At 34.7% G+C, this 25,493-nt stretch overlaps 1 protein-coding gene across 3 annotated transcripts; it reads left to right on the top strand.

Moving 5' to 3' along the window:
* The first annotated feature begins 1,741 nt into the window (after nucleotides 1–1,741).
* LOC105325053 (netrin-1) lies at nucleotides 1,742–25,117 on the top strand. 3 transcript variants are annotated; one of them, XM_011424423.4, is made up of 7 exons: nucleotides 1,742–3,397; nucleotides 16,388–16,576; nucleotides 19,950–20,099; nucleotides 20,640–20,696; nucleotides 22,052–22,081; nucleotides 23,423–23,494; nucleotides 23,664–25,117. In XM_011424423.4, exons 1-7 carry the CDS (start codon nucleotides 2,347–2,349, stop codon nucleotides 24,005–24,007), a joined length of 1,893 nt encoding a protein of 630 aa, XP_011422725.2. In that variant the 5' UTR covers nucleotides 1,742–2,346; the 3' UTR covers nucleotides 24,008–25,117. The 3 variants fall into 3 exon arrangements, with proteins under 3 accessions (XP_011422725.2, XP_011422724.2, XP_011422726.2); XM_011424422.4 differs by lacking the exon at nucleotides 16,388–16,576 and adding an exon at nucleotides 16,634–16,822 and having other exon boundaries at nucleotides 1,745–3,397; XM_011424424.4 differs by lacking the exons at nucleotides 16,388–16,576; nucleotides 20,640–20,696 and adding an exon at nucleotides 16,634–16,822 and having other exon boundaries at nucleotides 1,746–3,397.
* Nucleotides 25,118–25,493: the final 376 nt, after the last annotated feature.

Genomic DNA, 25,493 nt, shown 5'->3' with positions numbered 1-25,493 from the left:
TTTTCATCAAGATCTATTCTTTACAGATGGACAATCGCTTACACACGCACGCACGCCAACCAACCAGACTGTTCATTTTTCAAAACAGAAAAGTGAAAGAAAAAAATGTTCCATTCTGTGGATAAGCATCAAATTAAATTTTTCCTCTCTTATCGCTCCAGAAAAGAAAAATAGATGATATCGTTGCGTCAACCCATTATTTAAAGGTGTCCAAAGGGGTTATAAATCTATCAGTCAAGTTTACACCTGCAGGTCATGAAAACAATCCAATTGATTTATCGCTTATCAAAAAAAGGCTACTTCACATTTATTTGGAAAAGTATTAATCCTTACAGACTTTGGAAATACCTCCATGTTTATAACTTTCAATAGTCTTTCGAGTTTTCAATGGCTTTATCTCATTTCGTTTGTAACTTAAACAAATGCAACGGGGGTCAATTCGCACTATATTTCCCCCCGAATCCAACAGGTGTCAGTGAAATTTTTCAAGTACTTTCAAGAGGACGGGTCTGAGTAATAACAAGAATCCATTGCAATTCTTAGATATGGCAGAGTTCTTTTCCTATCATAGAGATTTCTAACTGGTCTGATATCTTTTTTTCATTATTTCCATAAGATTTAAAACTCGGTATTAAATGTAATCGCGCAAATCGCACCCAAGTACACATATATAAGGTTTGTGTACAGTTTGTATTGATACAAGGATATTCGGGATGTATTTGATTTTTTAAAAATATGCCAAAGAGAAGGACCCCTCTTTAATACCCGACTCAAATCAGAGCTTCCACTTGTGCTGTTTCATTGAATATTTATGTAAATTTGATGACGATTCTTGATCCGAATTGCATGAATAGATGACATTCCAATCGGGAGCTTATTTGTAGTCCGGGGATACTTGGCCAAAGGTTGTTTTCGATAAAACTGTTACTTTGTACCTCAACAGTAATATTTAAGGTTCTGTTTTTGACATTATCAGATTCTATTTGGAATGCGGGATAAATACAACTTTAAAAGAAAAAGGCGACAAAATGTTTATTAATCGTTCAGTCATCATGACTTTTACCTGAGGTGGTTTTTATCAGCAAAAAAATCAAATTTTAATAGTCATGAATTAATACTTCCCTTCGTTTTTTACCCCCTAAAATATTTACATATCTAAAGTTTAATTAGATAATCTGCGGAAAGATCGGGATGACATATATCATAATTGAAAAAAGATTTAATAGATTTCATTTAACGATTTTATCAATAGAAAAAAGAGAGTTCTAGAGATAAAATAAACCTATTTCACCTTTTTCTTTTCTGTATTTTTTTTTTTAAAACGTAGAATTCATCACGTAGAAAATATTTCAATAAATACAGATACCCAGCCTTTCAAAATAGACATCCCTTCATTTCTTAACCTACATTCCCCGATAAATCCCCCGTTCCAAAAAAATGTTCTTTTGCTCGATAGTAAATTGATCCCTGTGATAGGTATTGGGAGATACTTTGTTTTAACAAGCTTAATGACATATCAACTCATATCTTCTTCGCACCTACGGTGATTTTACGAGCGCAAAAAAATGTAGACCAGTGCTGATTAATTAATACCCAAACGTGACGTGAGGGGGTTTATACCTTCTAGAAGGCGGGTATATCTAAAGCAAGCCGGAGTGGCAATAGAATACCCTTACTATTGTAAATAGGTGTTGCTAAGCCGCTTTGATTGATGGGAAGAGGGGCGGAGCTTAGTGGTGCTGAAAATTCTTATAGGCACATATCATTATTGAAAGAGTCTAAGAGAGGCATACTCATTGTATAAAGCGCAAAAGAGGGAAAATATATGTGATTTTCATATTTTATTGAGGTATATATATAATTGTAACTACGCCGTGTGTACATTGTATTTTGTGTGACGAATGGATGTTAGAAATCGTCGACTGCAAGCTTAACTTGTTATTGTATCGATAGAGAGGGAAAATAGACGAGATTTATCCAAAGGAAACCCGGTTCCCCGATCATCGGCAGGGCAGTGAAGAGGTGCATAGTCATCAGAAATTCATCCATTTGAAATAAACACAACCATTGAAAACCAAAATTCCAGGAGGAGAAATTAAAGAAGAATGAAGTTGAGGAGATTTCGACGTCACTGAAAGGTTGTTAGAAGCCCAAAAGATGTTCAAGATTCTATGCGGAACCTGATAGTTGCTCGAGATGAATTTTAGAGATATCATCGTTATGCATTCGTAGTATATTTGATCGAAACCTTGTGTGTTCCCGTCTTTTTTTTCATTTATTTTCCCGTGTATATTGGATATAAGTTTATTATTTATCTTTCATATTTTTCAAAGAGAAGCTGTATTTATGTATCCCGTGACGATGAAATTTAAATTCAAATATTCCTTACAATCACTTTTCCGGAATTATTTAGTTTACGTCCTGCTGTGGATGCTGATGTTTCTTGATGTTACATCACAGTTTAACAATATGTTCGCTGCCCAGGACCCTTCCGACGACCCGTGTTACGACGAGAAGGGGGGACCCAAACAGTGCATTCCTGATTTCGTGAACGCTGCCTTCGGTCAGGAGGTAGTGGCATCCAGCACCTGTGGCTCGCCACCTAGTAGATACTGCCAGTCGACAAGAGACAAGGATAGGGTTGTAAGGAACTGTTTCATCTGCGACTCCAAGCACCCCAAACGAATGCACCCCCCGTCTTATCTTACAGACCTGAACAATGCCAATGATCTGACGTGTTGGATGTCCAACACGTTCGTACAGTACCCCCAGAACGTTACCCTGAAGCTGTCCTTGTCCAAAAAGTACGAGCTTACCTACATCAGCTTACAATTCTGCTCTTCCAGGCCAGAATCTATGGGAATATACAAGAGCACGGATTATGGTAAATCGTGGGTTCCATTTCAATATTACTCTAGCAATTGTAAGAAAATGTACGCCAAGTCCCCTAAAGGTGTTGTGTCGCGATCAAACGAACAAGAGGCGTTATGCACGGAACAGTACAGTAATATAGAACCCCTGAACGGGGCGAGGGTGGCGTTCAGTACTTTAGAGGGTCGTCCGTCGGCTTACGATTTTGAGAATAACGCCATTCTCCAAGACTGGGTTACAGCGACAGACATCATGATCGTCTTTAACAAACTGAACACGTACAATGACGAAAACGAGGACGATGACGGGGTGAGGGAGAGCTATTACTACGCCATGTCCGACCTGGCGGTAGGGGGGCGATGTAAATGTAACGGCCATGCTTCCAAGTGCGTCAAAAATCGCTCTGGACAGTACGTCTGCGAGTGCAAGCACAATACGGCGGGAAATGACTGCGAAAAGTGTAAACCCTTCCATTTTGATCGACCGTGGGCTCGGGCTACTTCCGCTGATGCTAACGCATGTGTCGGTAGGTGTAAATCTTATTTTTATTTATTTGCTGTCAATAGATCTATCTATCTATCTATCTATCTATCTATCTATCTATCTATCTATCTATCTATCTATCTATCTATCTATCTATCTATCTATCTATCTATCTATCTTTTTTTCTTTTTTTTGGTATATTTTATGAAATATCGTTGTTTTTAGGGATTTTGCTGATCTTTATTGATATTCATCATTTTTTCATAAAGCATGTCAGATCATATCCATGTAAATGTTAATACTTTCTCTTTCAGCTTAATCTTTTAATTACTTAATTGAAATGTGTAAATACATATATATTTTTCTTCTTCATGTTTTTGCATAATTATTTGGTCACCTTAATCTCATTAAGTCGTTTGTTTACAAGTCACGCCTGTCAATCAAGATAATAATAACCAACATTATTAATCAGCTGATTCGTTAAACAACATGAAGTCTGTCATTTAGAGGTAATCCCCAATGTCCTATTCAGCGGGGGTTTTAATTTCATTTAATGACAATTACCCAAAACCTTTTAAACACCTGTTCTTTTTTAAATACTACCCCTTACACAATAGTTCATTGTGCCATTGACTTCATTAAAGATTTATGCACCTAAGTATGTAACTTAATAGGGATTCACATATATTTCTTTCACACCACAGTCGCAATCTTCCTAAACACAAAACGTCCTTATATTTTATTCCAAAAAAAAAAAAAAGACAGAAAAAAAAACAACAAAACTTTTCTTCTGGCTCCAATTACCGCGCGTTCGTCTTTTAAAATAATTAGAAGCATTAAAAACACAAAAAACCTGTCTTACGTTTTTATATCTTCATGTAAAAAAAAAATTAATAGATTAAACCTATAACTAATTTACTTATGATAACCCGTTAAGAGGCATTTGCTAGAACGGGATAGTTAGCGAGATACTCAAAAGAGATAAAATGGAATTTCGGTGGGAATTTATTAGCTGTGTGTTTTTTAATCTGATTCTCCTACACGTGGTTAAAACTAATGCAAGGTGTTGAGCCGTGCAAGACTGTTAACAAACATTAAACAAACAAATATCATACACTGATAAAGCATGTGCTTTTGGCGATGAACAACTTCGATAAGCCATGAAATCATACGAGCTCGTATTCCAACCGCGAAAAAAAAAATCGCGTAAACTTTGGCTTATATTCAATCAGAGTTCTTGTCCATCTAAAAAAAAATGGTTTTTTTTATAATATATTTCGTGTTTTGTCGTTTTTATTTAGTTATGAAATGAAAATGCTTTTTACATCCCCTCTCCGCACTTAAAAGCAAGTTTCACGAATATGTTTTTATGTTAAGATAATTTCAAGTAAAGACGGTAATTTTTTTATATTTTGAAAAATGAAGATTGTTTTTTATAATCAAAAGTACATGTGATTATTCATATTTCGTTAAAAATCCCTTTTTAAAAAATTTGAGTGTCGTTTTGCTCCTTTCTTTACGAAATCTAAGTCATGAAACCTCCGACATTTTTAAATTTTACAAATTTCACTCCTATTGTTATATTGCATGAGAAGCAGCCATTCGGGGAGTTTGATATCATTTATTTGGCTGAGTCACCTTCCCTTACGAATACCTAGTCATATAAGAAACCACTAGAAAGAAAGGAGTCAAAAAATGTCGCAACATCTAAGAATGCGACAGGTTTCAGCTTTCTTAAGTTTTTCACACAGGTATCTAAATATTTATAGTTTGCACTTTCAAATTCATTCATTGTCATGTCTTAAAAATCCGAAAATATTTGACCAGCGCGGGTGTCATGGGGAGATTAACTAACTACTTCATCGCCCAGGTCCTGACATAACCATTAAAAGCAGTGGACACGGAATGTTAAGAATTAACCTGTAAACATAATTAAAACCCACACAATTAATTATAACACCTCGGACTTTGTATATATATCTTCTTTAGTAAGAATCACATTCTGACTCAGTGCCAACTATAGTATAGGGCCACTAGTAAAACCACACAGGTGTCGGGTTGTAATAGTCTGTTTGAAATAGGGATTATTAGAAGCACCTTTTCTGATCCGATTTAAAGCATTTTAATTTTATTTCAATTCGAAACTCTATTATCTGATTTGGAGGCAAGGAATACCTCTTTGGTTTGTTTCATTTCTAAATCACTCTCTACGTCCAACGCGAACAATGGGGGTGTCACAAGTAACGCGCCTCAAGTGGACCGAATTATAGCAGTATAAGCATGATTATAAGAATTCCATCGTGCAAGGAAAGCAAAAAAAAAAAAAAGAAAGAGAGACGTAATATTATTACAAGGACAGGTTCTAACATCTATTTTTCCCCTTAGGAAATTATTCAGCGAAATCCATTTTTTCCTCTACTTATTTTACCTCGAGTTATTTATATATATTCTCAAGTTCTAGTGAGAGGCAAGATAGAAAGGACGAATTCAAAGAAGCTAGGGGTAAAAAGATGGAAGAAATTTATAGAAGTGTATTTCCTGATTGATTCAAACTTTAATGAGAAATTGTAGGCTGTTGATAATGCGGGAAGTGTTATCAAGCTCGTAGAAATTCGGATATTCTTTTTTTCTAAACTCTTGGTGCAACGTATATATAAAAAAATCTTCTTTTTCCCCCTCAAGTGCCAAATTACGTGGCTTAAAAAGGACGCAAAATACCATTAATTATTATTATATTTCAAAGAAAGATAGTATCTGGACAAGAAGTTGATCCGTTAAAATAGCGAGAGACAGAGAGAATAAAAAACCCTGCAGTTTTTTTTCTACTGCTCCTTTTTTCAATCTCTATTTTTTTTTTCTTGAAAAGTCAAATGGAGTTTAACTTTCAAAAGTATGAACTACGAAATTCTTCATTAGCTTAAAGATAGCCAGGTGTTCTAAGCAAAAAGAGTTTGGATTATCACGAAAGCGTTTAAGTTTAAAAGAAACACTTTAAACTGAATCTCCCGCTGTAGATATACATGTAGACGGTTAATAAAATTGCCAGATTCACACCCTGAAAACGGAATAGGCGCTAGAATCAAATCTTATCTATCTTTCTGCTTAATCAAATATTGACGAATTGAATTTAGTCAAATAGAAATTGAACAGAGGAGCTTCGCAGAGGTATAATGATTTCGTTTGAACAGCTTTGTTATGAATAGTTTTTTTTATGAACAAGTTTTAGTGAACTTTCCCATCCCTCCAACCTGTTTGTGCACAGACTTGATTTAATGAACCCCTCCTCTTAGAAAAAATATTATATTAAATATGAATAAGGATTAGACATATATATGTTTCCGAAACTGATAGAATTTCATATTCACAAAGAAAAAAAAACAAGCTTTGCTAACTATAAGTAAGAACTACTTTTTTGATGACATTTAAGTAAGAATTTTTTTCACAATAACTATTTTACTACTCAGTTCTCTCCCCTTAAATTGTAAACACTTCATCTGAGTGTCATGTCCAATAATAATATTACATAACAAATTCTAACAACGAAAAGAAGAGGATATTTGGTCTCGATTTTTTTCTTTCTTTCTTCGCGAAAAAAAAAATCACGCATCTGATCCTGTCATGCTTGCGTCTGTCTATCGAAATCTTTAAAGGAGTTTACTTTTCTCCCCAAAGAGCAGCGTGGCAGAATATTTTCACACCTGTACTCTATTTGATCTTGAACTGGATGTTGAATCTCTCCCCTTGATAAGCCGTCAGGAGGGGTGTCTCAAGCTATTTGGTTTGGACTCACTTCCTTCGTGCTTTATCGATAGAAATACACCAATACAACACATAAATTAGCGGCTTCAAAATCTTGTATACAGCTCTCAGAAAGTCGTAAAAAGATTTGAAGGAGATTTTGTGAACACCGTAAAAAAAATCCCCAACCAAAAAAAAAAAAAAAAATCGGAAAAATAGTCAGATGCTTAAAGCATTTACATGAAGGGGGTTCTAAAATGCTCGTCTGTTTTATATACAAGATGATATCTGTATTGTTATTTTAATTCCTTACTTTGCCTGACACGCTTTTTTTATGAAGGGATTCATTCAATATGCAGGAACACAACAATGAATTCGCTGAATAGTGAAAGGTCGTGCAAGAAGCAAGAGAACCAGGCTAATGTTATAACCATACCCCATTCCCTAGTGTCATTGACTACGAAACACGACTCTCTGGTTTCACCTTAACCCTAAGCAAATTGCAGTCGTACGTTGAGTCTTCTTCTTTTTTTTTCGTTTTTATCCGATATCCGGAAAGAATGCAGATTGATTAATAGATGCGGAAGAATGTAGAGAAAAAATTTAAAAACTCTGTCGCGGCCACACACACATTTTAACTTATTTTAAGAATGGGGATTGTTTTTAAAAGGGGATGATCTCATTTAAAAAAAAATCTTCGATGTTTCATCGATTGTTTCTCAATTGAGATCTGAAACGAGGAACGTGCAATTAACTCAGCACGTCGCGGCCATTTTAATTATCAGGGGGCGTAAGGTCAAACATTGGGGTGTCGCATTCGTTGTGATGTAAATGTTCTATAGTTCGACATCACAAAGGCTATATCTCTGCTTTATTGGATAGACGACGAATCCATACATTTTCAACGTGTTTCCTCATACACAATAGGTATCTTAAAGGTAACTCGGAGAAGGAAAGGACTTCCCGAAACAACGGGCCCACGATACAGCTCGCGGATACATTCCTCGCCCCCGAGGTGCTTTCGTTTCTCTATTTGTTTTGCATTAGATCTGAGCATTGTGTGGCCCGTACAATGAGCGTCTTTAATGAACTTTTTCACACTGTCCGTGCCACTCTCGTGGTGGCCGCTTAATCCACTTCAATGACAATCCTAAAATTATCATGATTAAGGCAGATTGCTCATACAAAAGTTTGGTAACTCTTCGCCCCCATCGGCTTCGGGATGTTTTTCTTCGGCTCTTTTATCATTTTCGCGGGTTACTACGTACGTAAATCTTTCTTGACATTGTAATAAATTCAAGACTTGTTGAATTTTTTTTTATTCTCCTTTTGACGTTTCCGGAACAGTATGAGATCCCAAGAAGCGCATTAAAAATTCATGCAGTGATATATTCAAAGTTTTGTAAATGTGAGCCATCCATGACTTTACATTTTATTCAGCATAATGTCCACATAGATATCAAAAAGAAATCCCAACTTAGGTTAACCAATAACAAGTTGGAGTTATATAGTATTAGGTCTTAATTTTCTAATCCATTTAGCATTTCAGGAAAGAAAAAAAAAATTGAAGATAAAACGTTGAAAAGACCATGATTAAGACATAGGTAGTTATAAAAACTGCTAAAATTCTCGCTATCAAAGCGCGTGTTAATATATGCACACCTCTAGCCGGGTAGGTTTAACTTGTACCCTTTTATTGGGCGCTATGTGACTGAACTCGATACTACAATACTTAACCCCGCTCACGCCTGTTTTGAGAGGCGAGGCAAAAAGTACCCATTATCCTGTTAAACGCTCAACTGATCTTTCCTTTTCTCACAGACGCTTATTTACTGCTTCGTATAAATCTAAATTATAAAGGGTTTTTTCGACAACCTTCATAAACAAAAACCTGCCCTGTTCTCACATTTTATCAATGTTGGCGGTCTAATAGGATAAAAAAATTGACATTTTTTTTTCAATTTTAATTTTTCAAAATTTAAGGTTTAAACTCAATCCTTATTAGTTTTCGATGACTTCTTTCTCAGCGAAAACAATTGAGTTTGAAGGTAGCGGTAGTACACAAGCGAGGCAACAGGAACGCGTGCAAGATTGTATCATTGATAACAATACATCTGTTATTCACCTTAAAGAATGCATCTTATGAAGAAATAAAAAAATATTTGAGAACGAGTAGCAACACGAAGTGATAATTTATTTTAATATTCACCGCACTTTTATGTGTTAAGTTTCCTCGTCCGAGACGACCCGAGCCCGAAACAATTAAACCCCTCCATGGGAGTTCTGCAATTCAAATCTCATGAATTTTGTTGATATTTTGCAAACGCGGATCAAATGCATGGGGCCTTAAGTCAGAAGTGGGACTATACAATTACGAAATACTTTTTGAACATGTAACCATAACATTCCTGTGGCAGAAAGGGTACTAATTAAAATATTTGGAACAAGCAAAGGTTAAGCAAGAACACATTTAATGTCTTTATATCTTTAACGGTCCTTTTGAAATCCTTTTATGCAGTATGGATGCGTACTTATTTGGCCGAGAATTAACTGTAATGAATCATTCTATAACTTTTCGTCCATACGCTCAGATATCAATCAGATAAACAAATATGAAATTGAATTAGTCTTTTTCCCATATGACATTGTGTTCTATTTTTATGGGCATTCACAAAAAAAGATGGTAATACTCGTGCAATATTTGCACCAAGCGCACCTTCTTTTTCCCCTTATCTTTTTGTTATGAGACAATTGTTGATCATCAAACGAAATATGGTATTCTGAAGAAGAATACTTTTTCAAGTTACTCCGATAAAAACTGCATGTTTAAGATGGGGAGACGTCTTCCATTCTGCAATGGATAGCCTCTGCAACAAAGGCCACACGGAAAAAGAACATGATAAGAAATGTCGACGATTTTACTCTATTTACGTATTCTTTTCGTTCTGTGCTTTTTAGATGTGAATTTTTATTAATCAGGAATCACAGCGGTCCTTCCGGTTCGCTTCAAATATGGTGTATTGATTACATCAATTATTGCAAATCGTTGCAGCTGCGCCCTATCTTTACAGCAATTGTCAGATATTTCCCTTCTTCCATCTTTCATAAACTCCATCGCAATACTACCAAAATAATACTCTACAATTCTTCAAAATTCAATTTCCTAAAACAATTGATAGATATGATATAATACTTAAAATCTGCGGTATTGCGCCTCTCAGTTTTAATAAACGTTTCTGTGGGTTTTTTTGCCAATACACAATTTAGATAAAAACTATCAACAAGTGCTATTAGTTTTCCCCATTCAACCATTTTGATGCTATCAGAGACATTAATTCGCCTTTTTGTGCCTGATAGAAACTGAACGTGATTCCGTTCAAACGGATGCAATGTCTTGGCGTACATGCTGACATTTGCTACAACATTAATATGTCATCTTTGCAGACACCAGACAAGAATTGTAAAAACGTCAGTATTAGGCGTGGCAGGTCGATGCCAATGAAGAAAGTGTGTTCAATAGGATTATGATTTTTTCCCATCTTCGTAAATTGAAAGATTAATCTTAAAATACTTTCAATTATACCGCGCGATATACACTGTATACATATATCTTCTTAATTATGAACACTTAATTTTTGCTTTTTTTTCCATTGACGTTTTTCATGATTGCAACATGCATCAAATATTTGCAGATATTTAGATAATGGATTGCAAAAGGGCTTGTGAAAATTACCCTTCAAGTATTACATTAAAGTTTTAATCAGGAAAAAAATTAATATAGTTTCAATATTACATCAACCAATTATAAAGAGAATTTCTATGGTTATTGTAACGCAGGGACTGCGATGCAAAATCATCAAAATGGCTACCTATCTACTCAATACGTCTTTCTTATCAGTTCCGGGGTTCAACTGATCAGACGGTTATCGTTATGCTTTCCTCTCTTTATCTACCTAACATAAACCATGTTTCACTACGATTAGCAGATATTGTCCAATTGCAGCTTTTTAAAACGTTTCCTGATCAATTTATGACCAATTCGTCCTGTTCCGGGGTAATATGAGGAGGTCATTTGCAGAATTCCTTTTTTTCTATCCATCCGACTGTGGGGAAAGGGGGGGGGGGGGGGTAGAGGAGAGAAGGGAAGTTTTGCGATATTGTGAAATAAGAAAGGAAGTAGACTAATTGTAATTCCGTTTCCGTTTTTATGCACACTTCTTTCTCATGACAGTGATATGATTAACTTCTGTTGCAGGACACATAGTCCAGAAAAATCGGAACGTCTCTTATTATCGTAAAAAGCTACTTGTTTGCTTAAATTCCTTTTTTCATACGAGAAGTTGAAACCGTTTAGCGTAAAGATCCTAATTACACATGATGAGAGTTTACACAATGTTACGCTGTTTTTGATTTGTGGAGATTTATTTCAAATTCTCGTGTATATTTAAGTAATGAAGAATGGAACACAAGACGACACTGGTTCAGTATATTATTTAATTGGGGGTATCAGGTTGAGTGCAAATATATCGCCCAGCAAAGATGACGAACCTCCTTTGAAATCACCGTAAAACAAGAATGTGGGTCTCTGGCGCAAAAAAAAAAAATAGAATTAACGAGAAGAATCCAGCTCCAAGGGTCTTCATTTGTATCACATTTCATACCCGACTGAAAATCATTTCAGATTCACTTTCTGTGAGATTGCTTGAAAACACAAACCACTGAGCATGTCGGGAATATAAAATGATTAATTTTTTCTCTTTGACACGATTCTGATCACGAGCTACAGGATTTGTGACAAGTCTTTTATATGGTCCGGTTCTCCAGAAAGAGCACGTGTAGGGACGCCATTGTCCGATCCGCGGGAAATCATGACGCTACATACGATTGGTCATGAAATGAACACAATTGTCGACGTCGAGTTCTTTTCAGAATGTAAATAAAGTGAAAATAACGCGTGTAATTGGATTATCATGTTGGAATTAAGCATGTATTATTTTTCTATGCGTTGAATCAGGAATGAACCTTGCGAGCCATTTTACTTGAATATCACATTGAGGCAAAGCAAGATGTTTATGGCTACTGTGAGTGACCATGTCTGTCAATCAAAATGTAAAATTTTTTAAAATTTCTTCATAGAAAAAAAACCCAGCTTATTTTCATTTTCTTTAACATGTGGTTCCGTATTGATGAAAAACTTTAACAGATATATTACATGTACCATAGGTTCTCTTCTTTTTAATATTCGATAAAACACTTTCGATAAAGTTCTAGTATAAGAAGTATTTATAAAGAGTGTTTACAATAAGTTATATTTCCTGATCTGAACCCTTCTTAAGTGAATTGAAGGTATACGTTCGGTTTTAAAACTTGTGCCAAATCCCTTCAGAATAGCAAAACCTTGTGTATGTCAACAAACCAAATATGAAATTGGTGGTTACTATTCTCTTTCTGACACTTGTACTTGCATTTGTAGAATATTTTGCGCCAAGGGATAATGCTTTATTATGTCGTAAAACTTTCTGATTTAACTTTAAGCAAATTATATTGATTTCGGCTTCTAAAATCTTTAATTGCGACCTTCTCAACGCGTTTTTCGAGTGGTTTGAACCAGAAATACGCTTTGTTTGTTTTACTCAAGTATTAAAATTTCAAAAAAGTAATTCGTTTATTTCCCTAAGCATATTCATTCCTTTTGTTGATTATATTGAAGCTTTAACGAAAAGTTTATTAATAAAAAGGAGCCCGGTAAATAGGAACCCTGTTGAATCCATTTCATCTTTGAAACAGTAATGCGATTTAAGGGACGCTTTTTAACTTTTTTTATTAATCAATTATTTACTCAAACCGATTCACTAGCCATCCATGTATTTCATTTTGTGCGGAAGTGGAAAGGAAATTACGAAACTGACACTGTTGAACCGAATTTCAACAGTTGAGACGTTAGTGGAATTTTTCTTCTTCTTTTTTTTCTTCTTTCATTTTTTTTTCTTTTTGTGATCTAAATTTCCGGATTTTCTTTTGTAATCCGGAAAGTTCGAATTCTAAATACCAGCTGAAGCTTATACTCTGCATTTAAGATCCAAGTCTCCGCGACCTTGCACCTATTTTGCATGACTACCGAATTAGTTTTGACGCAGTGTTCTACTCGTGTGGCAAAATAAACAATATAATTTCTCCACTTCAACACGCAAAAAACCGGAATGAAAATACTTAGAATTTTCTAAAACCAAGTGAAAATAATTTATGAGAAATGTGATCTAGAATAACAATATAAAGGGTGGGGGTACGTACGAAACGATAACATTGATAGCAGATAAAGTACATGGATATCGAGTAATTGAGCTATGATGAAAATTATCATCGCGGATGATGAAAAATTGGATTATGATAGTTTTAAGAAGTAAACATCTTTATTATTTATTATGTTATATCAGAGCAAGATTTTTCTTTCAGATTATAGGCAAAAACTTTGAGATATGTCATAAGAACTGCCTTGAGGTTTTGCGTTAGAATCTGAAATGTATTTTTGCCTTTCGATCGTTTGGATATGTTGTTGGTTTTCTATTGAAACTCATCGTTAGAAATGAAAAAAAAAATCCAATTTTCTCATAATATGTCTTTATGTCTGCAAATGAGCATTGGAGGAAGAAAAAAAGAATACATGTTTAATCACCTATCAAACCGATGTTAAAAAAAAATTCTGACATTTTCTTGAATCCGCCCCTCTATTTGTGTCAAGATCCAAACCTTGACCTTGGAAACTGGGTCGTTTGATGCCTTAAAAATTGTCTTTGTTCTGCTCCTTTCTTTTTTTTTTTTTGTGACAGATACACTTGAGAATAGCACCACAGGGTGCGTTTTGTAATTCAAATTTCCTCCTCTCTTCTTCTTTTTAATTGCATTTTCAAAGAGAAGCTGCCAATTTTTTTTTTCAAAACGAACTTGGTCGTAGAAAACTTTGAACATTTAAAAAAAACATATATTGTTCTTGACTTTAAGAATTCTTCTTTTACAATATGATACGGAGTTTAGAGTACGAAAAAAACCCCACTACACTCAGTGTTACAGATTCTGTCGGGTTTTAAGGTCGTACAAAGCAGGAAGAAGGAACGAAGAGAAAATTCTGATAGCTTCTTTCCAAAACTCTTGGAAACATAATTAATCATGATGATAGGATGGTTCTACGTTTGAGTCTAGACAAATTAAATAACGAATTTGTTATGAACGAAATCAGGTACCAAAAAAATAAAGGAAACACCTTCATTTTCTCCAGAAGTATTAAACTTGTTACCCCCTGATTCCATTTACCCGTTAATCACAAAATGTACACTTTTTTCCTATTTCAAGATAAAAAAAGTGGTGTGTTATATCTTCAGTATAAGATGACTTCAAATTAAGGTACAGTAATAGTGTATTTTCTATATTAACGTGAAACTTTCTTACGTCATTTTGACGTAGTGTTTAGGGATACTGTTTAAAATCAACTCAAAAAATTCCCTTTGAAAATGACGATGATCAGATTTGCAGAAATCCGCAACAAAAATATACATTCTCGCAGTTTGGAATTACTCAATTTCGTGTAAATCGCGAGAAAAGAGACGAGTCAACTTCCTAGCAAAAATGAGTGACATGTGTGTAAAATGGACCACCCAATCCAATATCCTGTGTATTGTACAAAGACCCCGTCCTCAATTAGCCAAATCCTGTATTTTATCTCACTATCCCTATGTTCTTTGGAGAGATTTTTTTTTGTGTGTCTTCACATTCTCTCTAGCTGTAGATGCATGTCGAGCGCTAAAGCTTTCCGTGCCTTGTTTTCTTCGGTAGTTACATGCCTTTGGACTTGATAGCTGTATATCATAACCCTGTTTCATATTAAGTGGAACTGAAGTATCAGATATCAAGATATTAAGAGGCATAAATAATATAGTTCACGGCTTTTCACCTTATTTCCCCGGCTCTCGACGAGATATGTGCGAGCTACCTGTCGAATGTCCGTAGAACCCCCGTGTGTTGATAAGGAAAATTCGGAGCTTGTGTGCAAGATCATGATAATCTCTCATTACATTTTTAGAACGATTTAAATGGCGAATATTTGAATATCTTAAATTTTTTATAATTCATATACTCGAGCATGTCGGTTCAATTGAAATATGCTTTATATAAATAAATATATATTTTTTTTACAATTATGTAAGAATCTGTTCATATTTATAGAAACTCGGTGTGTGTTCAGAGATTTGTGAATGAAGAAAAAAAAAGCTTAAAGAAAAAAATATACCGGTTCACCATGTGTACATAAATAGGTTATTTTATCACACATTCAAAATCTACACAGTGGTTTAGTCATTGTAAAAACATCGCCCCAAACGCTCAAGATGTGAAGAAAATTCCATGCAACCTCGGTCTGTGCTCAATCACTCCGTTTCATTCTGTTAACTATCTTTTAGCAAACCTTGATGAGGTTTTACAATTTTCCATCTGGAGTCACGCGCAATACATCAATGCATACCCCCAAACGTGTTTAGATTTTGACATTTTTTTCATCCTTCAACCCCCCCCCCCAATTTAAACGAGAGAGAGAGAGAGACAGAGAGAGAGATGTATTTTAAAACAGAGATTTTGCACATGTTCCAAAGATGTATCGCTAAATGCAAGTAATCTTTGGTAGGGATTGTAAATTTTCAAGTATATTCTAAAGTTTCTGTATGCAAGAGCCAATTTGATAAAAACAAAAAACAAAAAAAACAAAAAAAAACTTTACCACGGTCACCTGATTCAATTGGAGGAAAGACATTTGGGTTTGAAACTACACAAATCTCTGTTAAAATTTAAATACATGTAGTTTTATTTGTATTAAGAATATGTTAATTTATTATGCAATAAGCTTGACACATGTCAACATGAATTTAATATATTCTTCATTCAAATCACTAACTTTAAATTTGTGTGAATGCACTCACGAGATTTGGTTCCTCCTTGGAATATACATCTTATTAGATGATTTACAACTTCAACAATTTACACGTTTACACTAATTTTTATAATTTTGTACTTTACAGACTTGTGATAAATTGATTTTGTCGAAACTATAAACATAATTCATATTTCAAGCAAGGGCAACAACTCTTGAGTGCATCGTTACATAGCTTCAAGGTTAGATAATTTTTATTGCTTGTCTAGGTAAAGGGCCAAAAAAAATCGACTGAAGAAGATGGGGCATTTTCTTGGTTTATATACCGATTAATTAATGAACTTTTATAATATTTTTTCTGTTTTTCTTTGTGTGTTTCAGCCTGTAATTGTAATCTCCACGCCCGTCGTTGTCGTTTTAACGAGGGTCTGTACACCCTCTCTGGAAAAACCAGCGGCGGGGTGTGCATAAAATGCCGAGATAATACGGCTGGTCGAAACTGCCATTACTGTCGTCAAGGCTATTTCAGGGACCTCGACAAGCCGATGACGCACCTGAACGCGTGCAAAGGTAAGATATCCCTGCGCCAAGCCATCCTAACCTTTGTGTAATGTTTTTATTTTGCAGCGTGTAATTGTAATTTGCATGCACGGCGATGTCACTTCAACAGAGAGTTGTACCTACTCTCTGGCCAAAAGAGTGGAGGAGTTTGCCTCCGTTGCAAACACAACACGGCCGGGCGATTTTGTCACTATTGTCGGGAGGGCTTCTACCGCGACCCGACCAAAACTCTAACTGACCGGCGGGCATGTAAAGGTATGGGGTACTACTACTCCTCCAGCGCACAACCATAGTCTGTAAAACAACACTCCAACAGCACCTGCACTCTTCCTAATATAGAGGCTCAATCGGACTAACAAACCAAAAAAAAAATTGAAAAAGAGAATTTCACTTCGAACACGTTCCAGAGAGAACACATGACGTTTGAACCTCTCTGCACTCTTTTTTCTCTGTCTGTCTTTTCTATTGGTGCCGGTATTGTTATTTTTCTGTTATTGCTTCTTCTCTTGATATATATTTTATTTCGTTAGAAAAGTACTGCTTTTGTCATGGAGTTACAAACTTGTTTCATAGAGCAATTGCTTGTCTTTCAACCTGTCAATCACCCATGGTATGCAACAAGTTTTCAACACAACAACGAAATGTTAAATACACTTTTCCATAGTTTAGTTTATAGTAATCGTTCACTGTTTGTCACTTTTTTAAAAATCTATTTCATAACAAACACATCTTGATAACTGCATGATATCTTCTCAGTTCATTCTACATTTATTTTTCAAAACAATTTTGACCTGAAAACGTGTAACATATCAGATACATCGTTAAACACCTGTAACACCCAATTCGCACGCAAGTTGGAATTTGATCTGTGTACATAATCTAATCCTAAAGACTTTCTTATGTTTGAGGGCATGCGAGACGACATATATTTCTTCAACACATCACTGGGCCTATAGCTAAATTACTGCTTTTACATAAACATATTAATATGATACCCATCATGTTGTATATTTTTAATTTCACTTATAATGTATAAATAACAAATTATCAAGTATACAAATATACTATCGTTAATAAACTAATAATACCAGAAGCGTAATGCGAAGCGAATGCATCCTTACTAGTTGTAGTAATTTGTTTTCTCTCTCTAAACCATAGGTTGTTGTTCGTGTCAACAGAAAATATTACCATATTGCTAACAAAGAATCAATTCAAATCTTAACAAAAAATTTATAAAGGTTTTTTTTTTTTGAAAGTCATGTTGTTCATGAAATGTTTCGAGATATTTTACGACAGATGTTCATGATTAGGTTCTGTATTGCCTAGCGTCGTTTCACTGTAATATTAATGCGCCATTTTCGTGTTCCTCCACATGTTAAAGAGAGGCATCGGTTAGCGGGCGGCGAATGCCAGGTGTTTAATGCTGATCCATAGACATAGATCACTAGTTATAATGAATTTACAAAGTAGATATTAAAGAATTATATGATTTTCATCCCTGGAGTAATTAGTTACACGTTGCTGGAAGTTTCTTAAAACTTCCCGGGAATATGTTCCGCCCTGACGTGAATGAAATCAGTTCGCAATTATCTCTTTTTTTGCAAAGCGAAAAAGGTTTCCCTTTTACTTAGTATAGGAATTTGTAATATTTTCCCTGACGATTTTTAAGTATTGGATGCTTTTACAAACGGAACCAAAAGGGAATTATATTTATTTTTCTTACCCCTGAGGCATAAAAAATGTCGCCATTTAACGGTTTTTTTTCAATTCGTGACAAATGTGTTTTTATGCCCAATTTGACTAAAACTCTCAGAATAATCAATTATTAATTCTTTTTCTCGGGTAATGGCTATGCTATCTTTGAATAGTCCAGATGATTTACCGATCAACAATATAATAGATCTTTTCAATAGATCTTTTCAACGTCTATAAATCGTTTTATTTATATAAAAAAAAAGAATGTGGATACATGCTTGACAATGCTGCTAATTATTTTCAAATTTATCTGAAGGTTACTCTGAATGATTTTCAATTTGCCCTCAATATTGCAGTTAAGGTTCAATTGAAGCAGTTTCTGCATTATTCATGGAGTTTTTTCCGAAAGAAGACTGAATCCTTTTTTTTTTTACCCAAGGTGATCCGTGGATTTGGGTCCTCTTATTAATAGCTCATTACGACAAAGAGGGTCTTTAAAACGTCTTTAATGTCCCTGGGTATAAGGACATCACCATTTTGATTTTTCTTTCATCCTCCAGAGTCCTATTCTGGCAACGTACATTGGAGTACGGTCAGCCGTCTTTAATAATGATAATTTAAAGCCACTAAAATTCGCAATTGGTCGAGCCTATGGAATTCCTTAACCTTAAATCTGAATAAAGTTTACGTTTGTGTAAAACAACGATGAGAAAATAAGGAGAGGGATTTTTTTTCTCCTCCTGGCAATTTTTCAACAAGGTATACACATTACACATTATCCCTCCACACTTGAATATTTAGCAATTTCGCTTTCTTCTGCAGATTTGTGGATAAAGCACTTAAATCCTCTCACCCTCTCGATTAATTTGTTAATATATTAATACCGTCTTTGTAAAATTATACCCCAATTTCATTTCATTTCGAATTCGAAGAGGGTTTTTTTTCTTCTCTTCCTTCGCTCAGTGAAAAGCAAAGGAAAGTAAATATACTCATTGTATAATTGGTTCTATGAGGGGAAAGCGTACATGATCTGCTCAATGAGATACATTGTAATTTCCAGTCGTTAATTCTATACCACCTTCAGGTGAAAAACGGCCTCGCCGAACAATCTGTTTCCGGAAAAGTGTAATCTACACACAAACGAACTATCAGAATGTGGGGGACAGGTATATTCAGATGGAGATGATTGCTTCCAAATTGTTCTCATCGTCCAAAAATAGAAACCCAAGGAAACCAAAATGGATATATATTCTATAACGTTAAACATTTATTTAGTACAAGACAATTTTCAAATCTGGAATCCTCGTTATACATTTTATACTGGACTGACAAGCTACATACATACATTGTTAACGACTGGAAATTGTTCAGCTTAATTTTTCAAAAATAATGCTTTGTAACATTGTATTTACAATTTATTTTAGATTATTTCTTTGCTTGCTTATTGATTTATCATTAAAAATAGGTGTATACTGTAGTAACCTTCTGAAAGTACCATTTACTAATAATATTTTACGAACATTTATGACGGATACCAATAATCGAAATTCTGGTTAAAATCTTGTTTTAATGTATTTGATTCTATTGATTCTTTAACTGATTACAAATGTACACATGCATTTGAAATGTCTCAAACTACTTGTAATGCATTTCATGAAAGATCTTGTATTTTTCATGTATTCTGCAGCCTGCAAATGCCACCCCGTCGGAGCTCTTGGAAGAATCTGTAACCAAACAACTGGTCAATGCCCTTGCAAAGATGGCGTCATTGGAAGAACTTGCAACCGTTGCCATAGTGACTACGACCAAACGGCTTCATTAATACAGCCTTGCATTAGTAAGTATTTACATCCATCATTTTCTCTCCGTTGTTTTTCTAGATCTGATTTTTTGATTCTGTGAAAGGAGGAATTTGTCTGTGACATTTAGACTTTCTATATATTATATATTACACTCATTAGTAAATCTTTCTATGGTTTGATCTTGGCTTTCGCCTCACGTTATGGAAAATTTTACTTGTACTTTAGTTTTTGTGTTGATGCTAAAAAGTTGTCAAGTCTCCTCAAGTTTACTGTCATTACTATACATATTTTGTTTGTATTTTTTTATTTCATGGTTTAAAATATATTTGACTTGTTTATTTGGGATTAACTACCATCATTAACTATAAAAATATTAATTAATTTGGAATCATTGAGGAACGCTCCTAATTAAATTTCTTTGTATGTAACCTCTGTGGTTGTGATTTAACTTTTCATGTATTTACATCTTATACCAAAACTCATGATCGAATTTTATTTACAGACCAATCATTTGTCAGTATATCGTTTCAAAGTCACTAAAGAAGAAATCTCGATCATATTATTTTCGTTTTCAGTTGCCACGACGACAGCACCACCATTTATAAATTCTACCACAGATGGCGCTCCAACTAGTTAGTGATTCAGACATTTTGCGCATGCGTAGTCAAGACACTTCTTTTGACATCTGGCTAAATACTTTTTCTCACGATAAATTGCTTTCAAAAATGTAAAATACGCACTGGAAATAATATGTCGGGGCTTCTTTCATTCTCAATCTGGCATGAATAGAGTAGTAAGATATGGGTAATTAATGAGTAGGCAGATATGTCTGTAGAATATCGTATAATGGCGTAAGGCAAGACTACATAAGCATGACCAGAATCCATTAGTATGCTCCATTTTCTGGAGATGGATAAACAGCACGTTCTCTGAGGCACTGATATGTGATGTTTTTTTATGTATGAAGCAAACGGGTGTGGTTAGTGCTAAACACGGCATGTTCTTGCAAATTTTCAACACAGGAAAAATATCATTAACCCCCCTCTCTCTCTCTCTCCCTGTCACAACGAAACAAAATTAATCACTGCATGTCAATTTCACAATTGTTTTGATTGGTGCTCGTCCTCATGTAGATTCTTCCCCCTTTTGTCTTTGGGTTACTTCCGGTTGAATCTTTTTTTCTCTTTGAAATATAATAAAAGAACTGCTTCCTTTGTAAGCGAACATCCAGTGTCTTAGATTCAACATAGGACTTGTATTTTGCACTGCGTAATGGCAATTTGTGTATCAAATATTTTTTCATCTGTGTGCATTATCGATACTACGTATTGCAAGAAAAAAAATCCGGCAAAATCGGCTTGCTTCTTGGCTACTGTGCTTCTTGATGTTCAATGTCGTATTCGATTTGTTTTCTGTAGAATGTTATAATTTATTTGAGTTTTGTAACAGAAAAATATCATTTTTGTATAATATTACATTTCGAAATTTTTTTTTACAAATATGACTTTTAAATATTTTCTTGAAGAAAGACAATGTACGATTTCGGATGCAAATTCTCTCCCAAAGTTCGTGCCATGTGTTGATAGATTGGAAATCCGTTTCCCGACTGAGGGTCTCTAATCGTTTTTCCTACTCCCAACACTCGAAAAACAAATTGCCACACGTTTAATTTCGTTTTGGAGAGGTTTTTAACAGCTGAAGCAACTAACACTCCATAGAATTCTGAGTGTGTTTGGGATGATAACGTGAATTTCACCAACAAATTTTAGTTAGATTCAAGACCAATCTTTGATAATGCCAATAATCTATCGACTCACGTGTAAATGATTAATCCAAATAAATGAAGATATGAAAATTATACTTGGTATATCTTATATAAAATCATTATAGCGCCATGGTGTTTGCTGTATGAACATGTTTGTATGCTGTTGTCTAGTATTACATATACCAAATATTAACAGCTTTTGATTTTTTTTAATTTTTTCAGAACGACCAACAACACCACCGCCAGGCAAAAGTAAGTTAACATTTTTAATCATATTTCATATTTTTATCTGTACCTTAAGCAAAAAAAATATGACATGTATACATATATTTCATAAAATGTAACCTTGCTTTGAGGCCTTACATAAAATGTATTTATACATTAATATGTAATAACATTACAATGTACTCTGGTGTGATATCGTGGTTTGATCACGTGCTTTCGTTACGCTACTATTTCAGCAATTAAAGTTTTTATTTTCGAATTTATACGAATTCCATGGCATGCTTGGTTATTCCGGAAATCGGATAGGTTGTTTTGAAAAATCCATAATTAGTCCCCACATCCGACCAAACACCCACCTGCTCTTCAATTAACCAAAAACAGTTTCCTATCAGCATTTATTAACGGCGTGTCTTCTATCATTTTAAATGTTTGTTTTGCATCATATATGATTTTTTTTCGTTGCTTCACTTTTCTATTACACTTAGTAACACCGTTAAATTAATGAATATGTCTACACCACTGATAACGATCACATGGGAAAGAAGATTTGCTACGACGCTTTTCTATGGAATTTTGGCAAATTTTCTTTTACCAAACCGGTACACTATGCTAAACGGGTGTATTAATTTTAAAATTATGATACTGAAATTCAATATCATCAGATGCGGTGGGATTAATTTTACGACATTATAACAGAAAAGGGTTATGAAATCAGAGAGAAGTCTGTCTCTTGTACTCTCTGTAATTTGATAGAATATAGCTTGAACATGATGTTCAGATCTACACTTCAACCTCACAAGCAGTGACTACAATCGATCTACGTAACAGGTCCTTCAAAAGCTCCTTTAAAATGTAATAAATTTTCAAGATGCGGTTTGTATTTTCGAAACCAATGACACGATTTTTGCTGATTGCAAATCCACATAAAAGAAAAAAGGCTTCGTGGCGTATTTTTAATTTGAGATTTGTGCATCCCCCGGAATATTAAAGTCCACCTGATTGGGTTTTATGTCTGTCTTCTGATACAAAAACGAAGTCATAATATCCGGTGTCGTCTGCCAACGACTTCCGATCACCCGCAAGCCTTGCAGCATCATTTATATCGAAGAACAAATTGCAAAACGACACGTGCGGGTTTACCTAGTTGACCGTATATTTAGCCATACAATGTAACATCAAAGACCCATATTCGCCTACAATTTTTAACGATCTGACCCTATTAAGAACTGCGTACTTTACTTAATCATTACAACTAATATGATAGGTACATGTATGATGCCTTAAAAATTCATTCATGTATTTTGATTTTTTCAAAACTTTTATATGAAATTCAGCACATTTTGTACACGAAGATCTTTGATTTTTCAGAATGTAGACCCCAAAAATGCAAAAAGAAGCAGCGAAGACTAAATCTCCGAAAATTCTGTCGAAGAGATTATGGTATGTGAGACAAGTAATTCAATTGTATCTGTTTAAACCAATCCATCAGTGTCATTATGAGGTAAATTCTGGAGTGAAGAAAAATCGGACGAACTTTACCGTAGGCAAAACGCAAACCTTCAGAAGTTTTTAATAAAGTTATCTCAATGGTTCTATTTTTCTATTTTAGCAATCCAGGCCAATATTTTGTCCCGCAAGACCGAGGGAGAGTGGATGAAGTATACCATAAACGTCATCAGTATATACAAACGCAGTTCCCATCAGAAGCGGGGTGAAACATTCCTCTGGGTTCCCAAACGCCATGTGAAATGTAAATGTCCGAAACTGCGGCTAGGCAGACGATATTTCCTTGTCGGTCGTCTGCGCAGCACGTACAGAAAGCCCGGATATATTGCAGATAACAGTACAGTTGTGATTAGGCACCGCGACCGGTGGCACAAGAAAATAAAATCATACATGAGGAAAGAGAGAAGAGGAAAGTGTAATAGTTCCGATCGAAGGAGAAGAACATAGTGACTTTTCACGATTTTCATCGAAATGGTTGTGAATAGAAAAATAAAACCAAACCAAAGATTTTTTTATTGAACAAAAGTAGAGTACTTGGTTGGGTGTTGCAATCAAAGAGACAATAAGACTGAATATCCTTTCCACTAATCGGCAATTGCATTTAAGTAAAAAGACATGCAGTGGTCTTTCTGAGAGGATGTCTGGCATACGTGACAATGCCAAACACACACAAAACATCCCCTATAGAAAGCTACGCGTGATCTGGCGAAATTGTTCGAGATCTGGCGAACTCACGTAAGATCTGGCGAAAAAACATATTGTGTGAATTGAATATCAAATCAAAGTGACAGAAAATTTTTGAAATCTGCCTTTGATTTCACGTGAATCCCAGCAACGGATCTCTTTCATATATTGGCTGAACTATTTCTTAGAGACACGCCAAATTGGTGACTCTCAGAGAACGGCCTATTATATAAAAGGAGGTGGTAGCAAGCAGAATGCATTGTGTGGATTTATCAAAGTTGTATATTTTGCCAAAGTCGTTAAATTTCACGTGTTGTACAGTTTTTTTTTTTATATTTTATTACAGTGTCTGGTAATTATCGATGGATAAACATGTTTCAAATGATGGTATACCGAATGTTCTGTGCAGGATTTCTAAGAATTTTCATTTTTGGTATCTGTTATCAAAAGAGCGAGATGACGCACAATCCAGTTTTTTTTCTTACGTGGTTCTCTTTATATTTCATCTGCAATATTGATGATGAAATTGCATTAAACATGAAATATGACTACAATTATTATCAAGAAAAAAAATTAATAGTGTGCTGGAACAAGGCTTGTTGTAAATATTATTATGTTGTGGTGTCTATTTCATGACAGAGTTGCAGATTTTAACTGCAATTTAGATGAAATGAAATACTCGTTGTGGTCAGTAAAATGGTCAAATGACGTCATCCGATGTATTTATTTATATCCGTTACTTATCTGTTGTAATTATTGTTTTCATTACTTGTAATTAAATGTATTTTAATTAAGATGCTATTATTACTACCCGTCATTTCTTGAATGATTCTTCAACACATGAACCAAAATAAATTTCATTTAATATTGTTATCGTTCTGGTAGTCCTGTGTGGTTATGAATGAGTTTCTATTCTTGAAGGTTGTTACTCACGCTGAAACTGCGGTCTAAACATGGAAATGGCTAATAATGCGGTTATCACACAAAAACAAAACAAAAATACAATTATGATACTTGTAACTTCATCTGATAAACTTCCCATTATATGCATAAAAATGAATAAAGGATCGGTCTGACGCTTTCTCCCAAAATTCTGAAATGCGTTGATCTACCTTCCTGAGATTCCAATTGTGAAAATAAAGTACAACATACGATTTTATCGACCTAATAGCGAATTCGATTCAGTTCTAGGAATTGAAGAGGTTTACACTTCAAGAAAGTCTACGTTTCAAGTTTTATCATATTGATA

The sequence above is a fragment of the Magallana gigas genome, chromosome 7 (genome assembly GCF_963853765.1).
Source record: "Magallana gigas chromosome 7, xbMagGiga1.1, whole genome shotgun sequence".
NCBI classification, from domain to species: Eukaryota; Metazoa; Mollusca; class Bivalvia; order Ostreida; family Ostreidae; genus Magallana; species Magallana gigas.
The sequence above is the reverse complement of the archived record's forward strand: the minus strand, read 5'-3'. Positions and strand labels throughout refer to the sequence as shown.